The following is an 11,182-nucleotide window of genomic DNA, read 5'->3' on the forward strand; positions in this document are numbered from 1 at the left end:
ACGCGACGCCTAACCGGCTAGAGGATTCACAGTCCTCAAGTGTAATAAGTCTTCAGATCACACAGACAGGAAGACTTAAGTGATGCCTAACACTCTTTGGCTCTAGGTGTTTAGGGCTTTATCCTCGCAAGGAATTCTCTCTCAAAGGCTTCAAGGTGGGTTGCTCTCAAATGACAAAAGCCGTGTACTAACTCTGAGCAGTCAACCGTTTATGGTTGTAGGGGGTGGGCTATTTATAGCCACTAGGCAACCCAACCTGATTTGTCCGAAATGACCCTGGGTCACTAAGGAACTGACACGTGTTCCAACGGTCAGATTTCAAACACACACGGCAACTTTACTTGGGCTACAAGCAAAGCTGACTTATCCAACTCTGGACAAGATTTGCTCTCATAGTCTTCACTCGAAGACATAGGATTTTGGTTAAGCATCACTTCAGTCATTCTGACTGGTTCACTTGGACCCCACTTAACAGTACGGTGGTTCCTATGACTCAACAAACAAGAAAAAGAACGACGAAAGAACTAAGTCTTCGCGCTCCATAGTCTTCATGTGATGTCTTCTCTTGTCATAGTCTTCAATGTGAATGTCTTCACATACCACCTTTGACTTCAATGTCTTCATACATTTTTAGGGGTCATCTCTGGTAGGAAAACCGAATCAATGAGGGACTTCTACCTGTGTTATCCTGCAATTCTCACAAACACATTAGTCCCTCAACCAGGTTTGTCGTCAATACTCCAAAACCAACTAGGGGTGGCACTAGGTGCACTTACAGCATCCCACTTATGATTAACCCCCCTCGCAAGCACCCGCAAATACGAAAGAAGAATTAAGGTAAACCTAACCATAGCATGAAACATATGGATCCAAATTAGCCCCTTACAAAGCAACGCATAAACTAGGGTTTAAGCTTCTGTCACTCTAGCAACCCATCATCTACTTATTACTTCCCAATGCCTTCCCCTAGGCCCAAACAATGGTGAAGTGTCATGTAGTCGACGTTCACATAACACCACTAGAGGAAAGACAACATACATCTCATCAAAATATCGAACGAATACCAAATTCACATGACTACTTATAGCAAGACTTCTCCCATGTCCTCAGGAACAAACATAACTACTCACAAATCATATTCATGTTCATAATCAGAGGGGTATTAATATGCATAAAGGATCTGAACATATAATCTTCCACCGAATAAACCAACTAGCATCAAATACAAGGAGTAATCAACACTACTAGCAACCTATAGGTACCAATCTGAGGTTTTGAGAGAAAGATCGGATACAAGAGATGAACTAGGGTTTGAGAGGAGATGGTGCTGGTGAAGATGTTGATAGAGATTGACCCCCTCCCGATGAGAGGATCGATCGTGATGACGATGGTGACAATTTTCCCCTCCCAGAGGGATGTTTCCCCGGCAGAACAGCTCCGCCGGAGCCCTAGATTGATTTCGCCAAGTTTCCACCTCGAGACGGCGGCACTTTGTCCCGAAAGCTTCCTTCCGATTTTTTCAGGGCGAAAGACACCTTATACCAGAAGATGGGCATCGGAGGCCTACCAGGTGGCCCACGAGACAGGGGGCGCGCCCTCCACCCTCGTGGATGGTGGCTGGCCCCCCTCTGGTGCTTTCTTCACCCAATATTTTTAATATATTCCAAAACTGACTTTTGTGGAGTTTCAAGACTTTTGGAGTTGTGCAGAATAGGTCTCTAATATTTTCTCCTTTTCCAGCCCAGAATTCCAGCTGCCGGCATTCTCCCTCTTCATGTAAACCTTGTAAAATAAGAGAGAAAAGGCACAATTATTGTGACATAATGTGCAATAAAAACCCATAATGCAATAAATATCGATATAAAAGCACGATGCAAAATGGATGTATCAGTCACCGGTGTGCGGAGCGGCGGGTCGAGTGGCTGGCCTTCATCTTCTTGTCCATCGCCGTGCGGGGCCGCGGGTCGTCGCCACTGTCGGAGGAGTCGAGGTCGATCTGCCACCTACGATCGCCTGGCTCCGGCGCCCTCACTGGCATCTGCACTGGTTCTTCCTCCTCCTTAGGCTCCCCACCGATGACCGCCTGTGGCATGATAACCGTCTCCCAGTACACTGCGGCACGGTGGTCATTAGGAGCCGAGTAGGTCTTGTACTTGGACCACTTCTTCCTCTATTTTGCATCATTGGAGACGGGCTGATTCATGGCCCAGCGAATGATGTCGACTGCCATCGCAACCTTCGCTGGGTCAGGAATCAGGGTCTTCAGCTCTTGTGCAGTGGCCCTCATGAGCACTGCATCAGATTCCTTCTGCATGTCAGGCATGGAGCCGAAGTTCGAGCAGACCTCCATGGTGTTCTCGAACTTGGTGCGGTCACCAGCCGACCACCCGAGGAAGAAGACCCTCCAGGCAATACCCCAAGGGAAGGGGTTGGCGTTGGAGCTGGAGCTAGAGCTCATGGCGATGGAGAGGAGGAAAGTTGATAGTGAGAGAAGAAAGGGGGTGGGTAAGTAGTGATGGGCAGGGTGAGTAAATATAGGCGCGTTGGAGAGGAGGAAGGGTGACAGTCATGCCGTTTTAACTACATGCTCTTCAATAAGCCATGAACTTTGTGTTGTGCCTGACTGCATGAATTGTGTGCAGATCGAAGAGAGCAATGACATGGGCACGGAGGTGCTCCCGGCCGTTGACAACAAGGGCAAGCAACCCCTTCATCCAATGTCCGACGAGGTTGTGCTGTCGCCCACCGCCGAGGAAGACCCGAAGACGCCTGAGGTTGGTGACGACGAGGGCATGGAGGAGCCCCCCAGCAACAAGCGCCACAACTACGACCACTACCATCAGGAGGATGGCCCAACTCACTTCTGTAAGGTCATCCTTGCACCGAAGCTTGAGTGCATCCCATGCCCCTGGACTTCACCAAGCACTTTGTCGCGGTGCCGACGGAGTTCAAGCTCAGGATAACACTGGTTGTTCCTGGAAGGTGACGGTGAAGCTGATGAACGGCATGGTGACCCTGGATCAGGGTTGGGCCACCCACGCAGCCGTTCATTAGATCAAGATCGGCTACATGATGACCTTCAAGCTCCTCACTCCCGACACCCTCAAGGTTATCATCTTCGACGACAATGGCATTGAGGTCGTCAACAAGTGCGGAAGCACGACAAAGGCTTCGCTGCCAAGGACTAGGGCCGGGGCACCTCCTTCCTAAGTACTATCGAGTCTGCTTTGAACTGTTTATGATTTATGCGTTGAACTGTTATGAAGTGTGGTACTGCTTATCTGAATTATGCTGTTAAATAGTTGATGCTCTGTTTATACTCTGCTCTGCTTATGATGTGTGCTACATGGTTATGCGGAAGTGTGCTGGTAACCTCACCAACTAGCCAAAAAGGTTACCACACACCAGACGTTGCATACAACCAAACACTATGCCTTGGGCTTGTCCACTAACATACAAGCAACCAAACACCAGGCAGTGTGGTTCAGCCCAATCGGGCAAGAGGCCTTGCAGACAACCAAACAACTTGCAGCTGCATTGCATAGCCTTCTCAACTCAGCCTGACTATACAAACACAGCCTCAAATGCACCATGCACCCTGTCCTCCCGTGCCCGGCGTCTCTCTCTAGATTTTCGCCTTTTGGATCTTTCGCACGCACAAGCAGCGGTCATAATAAGTAGCTCGTGTTTTACCCGGCCATTTGGGTGGCGTGATCACGACACGACTGGCTATCACCCGTGCATGTAAACAACCGCAAGTGGGCTGTGGGCGTAGGCCGACTAGGACAAGCCACTACGGTGCGTGCGTGTGCGTATGATTCGTTCCGTGCAGGCTTTCGGCTTTCCTAGCTCTCACCTCCCCCAAGCAAGCAACCCCCTTATCCGGTTTTGACCAAACCGTTCGCCGCCGGGTCAGTTCGTCCGCCCATCAGCATGGGACCCGAGCCTCCTCTCCTGCCAATTCCTTCCTAGCCAGCGGTCCATACGGGTGGACGAATCCATGCGTTTTTCAACGGTTTGTTTAGCGGAGCACCCGGTCTCCCTCCTCCGCCTCTGCCTGCTTCCGTCGTCTCCCGCCGCCACCAACCGTGCCTGATTGGTCGTTGGTCGCGTAATTCGCCAGTATATATGTCGCGGATCATTGCGTCTGAATTCCCGGAAGGGAAAGCGAGGTAGCCGTGAATTGGGTACGGAGCAGCTCGGGTTTCAGCTCGAGCTCGGGCTCGTCCCGTGGTGATGGAGAAGGGGGGCAGAGGGCTGTCCTGCCGGGCCGCCGTCTGCGGCATCGTCGTCCTGCTCTGCGCCACCGCCTTCTCCTGCTCCCTCGCCGCCGAGTTCCGCAGGGTCAAGGTCAGCCTCCTGCTCCTGCTCTCTTTGTCGCGCTCCTCGTGTTGCGATTGCAATTGGCGAGAGGCTCCCGGTTCCCCGATCGGATCTGAATCGCCTGCCTGTCGGTTGCTCGATCAGGACGAGGACATGAAGCTGGACGGCAGCCTCTGCTCCCTGCCCAAGAGCTCCGCCTTCGAATTGGGCGTCGCGGCCATCGCCTTCCTCTCGGTCGCGCAGCTCGTCGGCACCACCGCGGCCGCGACCACCATGTGCGCCTCCGGCTCCAAGCCCGGCAAGCCCGTCGCCACCGGAGGCCGCGTCGCGCCCGTCGCGCTCCTGGCCCTCTCATGGTACGTGCAGTTTACGGTGTAATACGACCATGGTGGCAACATAAATATGTACGCGCCGAAGCACCACATGAGAATTCTGTTTGGCCGAGCCAAATCGCTGACGAGACGGTGGCGTGCGTGCGTGCAGGGTGTGCTTCGCGCTGGCCGTGATCCTGCTGGCGACGGCGGCGAGCATGAACAGCGGGCAGCGCTACGGCCGGGGGTGGATGGACGGCGACTGCTACGTCGCCAGGAACGGCGTGTTCGGCGGCGCCGCCGCGCTGGTCGTCGTCACGGCGCTCCTCATCCTCGGCCTCACCTTCGCCACCAAAACCGCGGGGGCCGGCTCGAGCACGAAGGCGTGCGCCAGAGGAGACGCCGCCTGCACAACTACCATCCGTGTCGACGCGGCAACAGGCGCGAGCGCGGAACAGCCGGGCGGGCGATCCAAGCAATGATCGGTGCTGCCATCGGCGGATCGATCGGACACGAGGGCGGGGCGGGCCAACCGGTGGAGAGGTCGATGGCACGCTTCGCTGTTCGTCCCGCAAAGGCCAGGCCGAGTGGGGGCATCTTCTCCTTTTTGGTCTCGGGTGGGGCATCTTGGTAGGCTGGCAAAGCTGAGAAAGGCGATCTCGGGAGTACTGCCGGTGGGTTGGATGGGAGGGACACAGTACATAGAATTACTGACACATTTACTGACGTAGCCGTGCAAATTGTAAATGACATTACCGAACTGGTAAGAAGGAAAGGTCCTCGAGGATCGTACAGAACAGAACAGAAATTACACGGGTTTGTGAACTCCATCGCGCGGACGTCCGTTTTATTCGGATTCTAAACGTTTGGATCGGACGTCCGTTTTATTCGGATTCTAAACGTTTGGATAGAACAATGAGATCGTATCCGGGTGTGTCCTGGGATGTGGTGGAGGTACGCCTAGCGCGCGGCCGCATCCGTTTGTACTATCCTATCCGCGTCTATTTTTAAAAAAGAAACAACTTTCAAATGCCAAGCCCTAGTTCATCAGGCCAACGGCCCAGTTCATCACGCCGGCAACAGAGCCGACGGCCTACACGTCCATCGCCGGCATCAGTCAGCGGCCGGCAACACAGCCAGCCTCCAAAATGAATATTTGTCCTCGTCGGCAACACAGCCAGCGGTCGGCAACACAGCCAGCCTCCAAAATGATTGTTTTTCTCGCCGGCACACTGATAGCGGCCCAGCGGGCGGGCGGCACCCATGCCAGCCTCCAAAAAAGAATGGCCACGGCCGATCTGACGACCTAGTTCAGGCCTTCGGCGTCGAGCATCTCCTTCTGCCTGGCCTCGAACCAGGCCCTCGTCTTCCCGCTCATCTTCGACAAGTCCACGCTCATGATCGCAAGGGCCACCTCCTTCGCTTTGGTGGCGGCATTGGTGGCCTCGATGTCGAGCTGCCTCTGCCTGGCCTTGACGTTGTCGGTCTCGATGTCGAGCTGCCTTTGCTGGGCCGCCTCCTCCATGTCGAGCTGCCTTTGCCGGGCCGCCTCCTCCATGTCGATCTTCCTCCTCTTGGCCGCCTCCTCCATCTCAAGCTTCTTTCTTTGAAGGTCTAGGTATTGCTTCATTTGCTCGTCCTTGCTTTGTCGCTTCTTCTCGCCCCTCACATCCTTTTGAGACATCATGCCATGCAAAGTGTCATGCAATGCCATGGATGAGGCATCACGTATGTCGTCAACCTTGGAGTTGGTCTTGCCCCTCGGCCTCTTCAACGCCTCGCCATCTCCACCTCCGGCGAATTTGGCCGTATTCAGTCCTCTCTTCCTTTGTAGTTCACGGTATTGGTCCTTGAACTTAGGGCAATTGTTGATGATCGTCCAACAATGCGTAAGAGTGAATGGCTTGTCATTGTGCCGGGCCTTGAATGCCTCCAAAGATTGAAATGCCTACACGACATGATCAACAACAAGTGAACATACAAACATATACACGGCTGAAGTCTCATGGCTGTAGCAAGGAAAGGGCTAGGAAGAGGAGAGCATACCATGTCCCCAACGCCGAGACCACTCACGGGCCATGCTTCAACGCTCTCAAATGCGGCACAATACTTGTTGTACTCTTGTTGGATGAACAACCACCTCTTTTGAATCGAGTCGATGCCACGGTTGCTTGTAATTTGGTAGGGCTCAAACATCTTCCTTTCATGAAATGTTTTGTGGACTCTCGTCCAAAAAAACTATGCCCTTTTGTTGCGCACCGGTCCTCGGATCTTGGCTAATCTCCATCCAATCTTGGCAAATCAACTTGTCATCATCTTGTGTATATGAACCCGTGTGAATGTTCTTCCTCTTCTTTTGTGCTTCCGCTCTTTGGGTGAGCTCGTCGATGAACAATGGCTCGCCACTAATATCAACGTCATTGCCTTCTTCTTCATCACCATCACCTTCGACATAGATGTCATCGTCTTCATGCCACGAGTCACCATGGTCGTAGTCAGCACGATCGCCGGCCTCTTCATCGGGGACGTATTGGGCGCGGCCATCCTGACTTTGGGTCTCCTCGGGGTCGTAGTCACGGCCATGCCCACCCTCGAAGATCACGTCCTCCATGTACTGGTTGTAGAAGGGTTCGTCGACCGTTGGCGTTGGTGTTGGCATTCCGTCAAACAAAACGCGGGGTGCCGGCATGGTGCCCGTGAATGGTGCCCGTGCTTGATTTTTTTGCATCTCGACGGACAGCCGTCCACCGCTGCTTGACCCAGGCGTGACGTTGAGGTCGATGACGGCCGCGGGGCGCGGTGTGGACGACGCGAACAAGCCCACGTCAGGCGACCCCGAGAAACGGGTCTGGCCGTCGTGCCTTGGCGGAGGAAAGCCGTGCGACATGGGTGCGGTCCGTGATGTCGACGACTGGCAGTGTGGAGGCCGGGCGGCTGACAAGCTTATGCTCGCCGGGCCGACGGCCGCTGCAGGGAACCCGGCCGGACGGCCCATGCCAAGCATGAGGAGGGCGTGCGCTTTGTTGACGAGGTCCTCCTTCTCGTCGACCGCGGCCTTGCGCCGCGCGGCCTCCATCGCATTGCGCTGGGCGGCAAACTTGGCCGCGGCGGCATTGACCTTGACGACCACTCTCCATTCCCTCCTCTTCGCCGATTCCATGTCCAACTTGGCGATCTCCTCCGGCGTGCACTCCGACCGGGGCTTCCTTGGCGCCTTGCCCGCCTTCTTCTTCACCTTTGTGGGCGGGTCGACGGCCAGGCCGCCGGAATTCGGCGGGGCGTCGGCCATGGGGGGGGGAAAGGGGGGGTGGGGGGGGGGACGTGGGAGGGTTTGGGGAAACGGCGCCAAATGGGGCGTGGGGGGTTGGTTTCTCCCACCGACAGGCGGGCCAGGCGAGGACAAGCGTGCGTTCCGCCCGTCCGCGCGCTGTCCGTTTCACCCCAAAACCGGCGCAAACTTGGGCCGGGGATGGGTCGAAAGTGGACACAAAGCGGACAAAAGTCCGTTTGCGCCCGCGCGCTGGGCCGTCTGGTTTGTTCGTTTTACCACAAACGGACGTGGGCGGACAGGATAGGGTCGCGCGATGGAGTTGGCCTAAGAGCAACTCCAACGGGCCGACCCAAACGGACGGCGATTTCATCCGTGTTTTGTTCGTTTGGGTCGGCCGCCCGCCCGGCGTCCGCCCTCTTTTAGATTTGGATCGGCAACGCGTCCAACGCGCCGACCCATATGTGCCAGCGTGGCCGACTGGCCGACCAATATTACATTGATTTGCATTCAAATATATTGTCAAATAACATAGTTTTATCGAATAAAATGGTATAATTTTACAAGTCGGATACAAATAAAAATGTTTCACATAGTTTTGCAAACGAATAAAAGAAGATATATCTATTGGTTGCCAACATGAGCCCACATATGCTCAACCAAATCATTTTACAGCTGCACGTGAGTTTCCAAATCACGCATGTCTTCATGAAATTGGGTGAACTGTTCAAATGTTGCCGCTACTCCATGCTCAGGCACAACATTCTCACCCTGAAACTAAAACCCTTGATCATACAGACGTTCCGGGCGCTCGTCTTCTACGATCATATTGTGCATGATCAAACAAGCAGTCATCACCTCCCATAGTTTCTGCGTGCTCCAGGTATTAGCAGGATACCAAACGATGCCCCATCGAGATTGCAAAACACCAAAGGCACGCTCGACATCCTTCCTAGCACTCTCTTGCTCTTGGGCAAATCTTTTTTTCTTCTCTCCGACACGGTTTAGGTATTGTCTTGACAATAGTGGTCCACTGAGGATAGATACCGTCACCCAGGTAGTATCCTTTGTCGTAGTTGTGGCCGTTGACAGTAAAGTTCACTGGTGGGATGTTGCCTTCGGCAAGCCTAGTAAACACAGGCGAGCGCTGAAGCATGTTGATATCATTGTGTGATCCAGCCATGTCAAAGAAAGAGTGCCAGATCCAGAGATCTTGAGATGCCACGGTCTCTAGTATGACAGTGCAAGCCCTGACATGTCCCTTATACTGCCCTTGCCAAGCAGAAGGACAGTTCTTCCACTCCTAGTGCATGTAGTCTATGTTGCCAAGCATCCCTGGGAAGCCCCTTCTAGCATTCATCGCCAACAAATGGGCTGTATCTTCAGTTGTCGACTCTCTCAAGTACTCAGGGCCAAACACAGCGATAACAGCCTTGTAGTACTTATACAGGGAATCTAGGCATGTAGACTCACTCATACGGACGTACTCGTCAATGAGATCACCGGGCACTCCGTGTGCAAGCATTCGAATGGCGGCGGTGGCAACGACGAAGGAGGCGGGCGAGGCTTGCTGTTGGCTGGGGGTGAGGGGGGAGGCCAATGAGCCATCGACCGGCGGGCCCGGGGGGAGAAGAAGGCGAGCGTGCACGCGTCCGTCGCGTCTCCGTGCAGACGCAAATCCGGCTCAAAAATGGACTGGGAATGGGTCGCCCGCGGACGAAAAGCGGATGCGCGTCCGTTTGGGTCGGCGCGTTGGGCCGCCTTTTGTGTCCGCGCCGACCCAAATGGACGGCGGTGGACAAAATGGGTCGCTCCAATGGAGTTGCTCTAAGGGCATCTCCAAAGGCAACCGCAAATTTCCTGTCCCATCCGTGAACATGGGTGTGTGAGGACGACATCCAACGCTAGTTGTATGCATTTTGACAACAATTCAAACTAACCAAACAAAATTCGATCAAACACGATAGATTTCATTACATTTATATCAACTAAGCGGAGCTCGTCCAACTAGGTCTAAATGGTTGCAGGCGCCCGTTCCCCTTGTGCAGCCATGAACCAAGAGAATTGAAGCTTCACCGTCTCCAGTTTCGCCTCGGCACTTTCCAGCTCCGCCTCCGTAACCTCCTCTCCCGGAGTCCCAGGAAGTGAAGTTGTCCACCTCCATGTCGTCGTCAAGCGACTAATCGACCGACAATGTTGAGCCCACCAAGCTTGACGTCGACGGGAGGGGAGGAGCGACGGCCTTCCTCGGACCAGAGCAACGGTGACCTAACGTGCACTGCTCTTCCTCGGTGCCGACGGCGCCCGCGGACGTGTCGGCTTCATGGTCGTCGCGGTGGGGCGCAGACTCGGCGATGTCCTCCTCCTCCTTGTCGGTCTTGCGGAACACTGTCTTGTCTGCCTCGTCATTGCACTCCTTTTCGGCGGCCGCCACCTCCACCACCCGCTGCCGGTACCACCAGCGGGCGAGGCGGATCTCGCGGGCGAAGCGGTAGGACTCGAGCAACGCCTCCTGTGCCGCCACGTCTGCATCCAGTGTGACTGCTCTGCCGGCGGTGAGTTGTTCCTCTGCCTGCAGATGCTCCTGGAGGAGGTGTAGGCGGCGTCGGCCTGCGCCTCCCGGAACTGCTCCTCTCGCTCCTCCCGCACCATGTCCATGTAATGGGTCCGGGCCTCGCCGATGGTCATGGTGCAATGCACCGATGAGGGTTGCGTAGAAGAGGAGGAGGGTGGCGCAGGTTCATCGTCGGCAGCGTCCTCCATTGGGATGTCATCGTCCTCCAGCCAACCAGCTGGCAGCAATGGCGGCCATCTCCTTCTTCTGGTCAGATAGCTTTGGCGGGAAGGGATCCATGGTGGGAGTGCGGAGAGGGATCGGAGGTGGATGACAACGGCTATGGCCGGGCATCAATTTTTATAGCAATGGTGGGCGGCAGAGGGACGGGCGGGTGGCGCCGGAGGAGACGCCCCGGCAACCGCGTGCCATCAATGTGGGCGGCAGACGAACGGACATGTTGTCGTCGTGTCGTTTGAACGCGCAGCAGTCCGCGCCGCTCCAATGCCAGTGCCAGTGAGCGGTCACGTCCGCTCTGGCCGACATGAATGTGGGCCCTGACGCTCTGGAGCGGTGCTAACCAAAAATGTGTGGGAGGGGCAGGTTTTGGGTGGGTCAGGACGGTCAGAAGCGGGCTTGGGATCAGTCTGGACTCCTGTAAAGCCCCCCATGTTTGTCCCCGATTTATGGGAGAAATCGCGTCCGAACCGCTCCACGGACCGATAC

The 11,182-nt window shown here is 55.0% G+C and overlaps 1 protein-coding gene across 1 annotated transcript; it reads left to right on the forward strand.

The window, feature by feature from the left end:
• The first annotated feature begins 3,807 nt into the window (after positions 1-3,807).
• Positions 3,808-5,459, forward strand: LOC125514273 (protein MODIFYING WALL LIGNIN-1). Its single transcript, XM_048679580.1, has 3 exons — positions 3,808-4,350; positions 4,468-4,679; positions 4,807-5,459. The coding sequence occupies exons 1-3, from the start codon at positions 4,237-4,239 to the stop codon at positions 5,114-5,116; spliced, it is 636 nt and encodes a 211-aa protein (XP_048535537.1). The 5' UTR covers positions 3,808-4,236; the 3' UTR covers positions 5,117-5,459.
• Positions 5,460-11,182: the final 5,723 nt, after the last annotated feature.

This window comes from Triticum urartu, chromosome 6 (assembly GCF_003073215.2).
Source record: "Triticum urartu cultivar G1812 chromosome 6, Tu2.1, whole genome shotgun sequence".
NCBI lineage: Eukaryota > Viridiplantae > Streptophyta > Magnoliopsida > Poales > Poaceae > Triticum > Triticum urartu.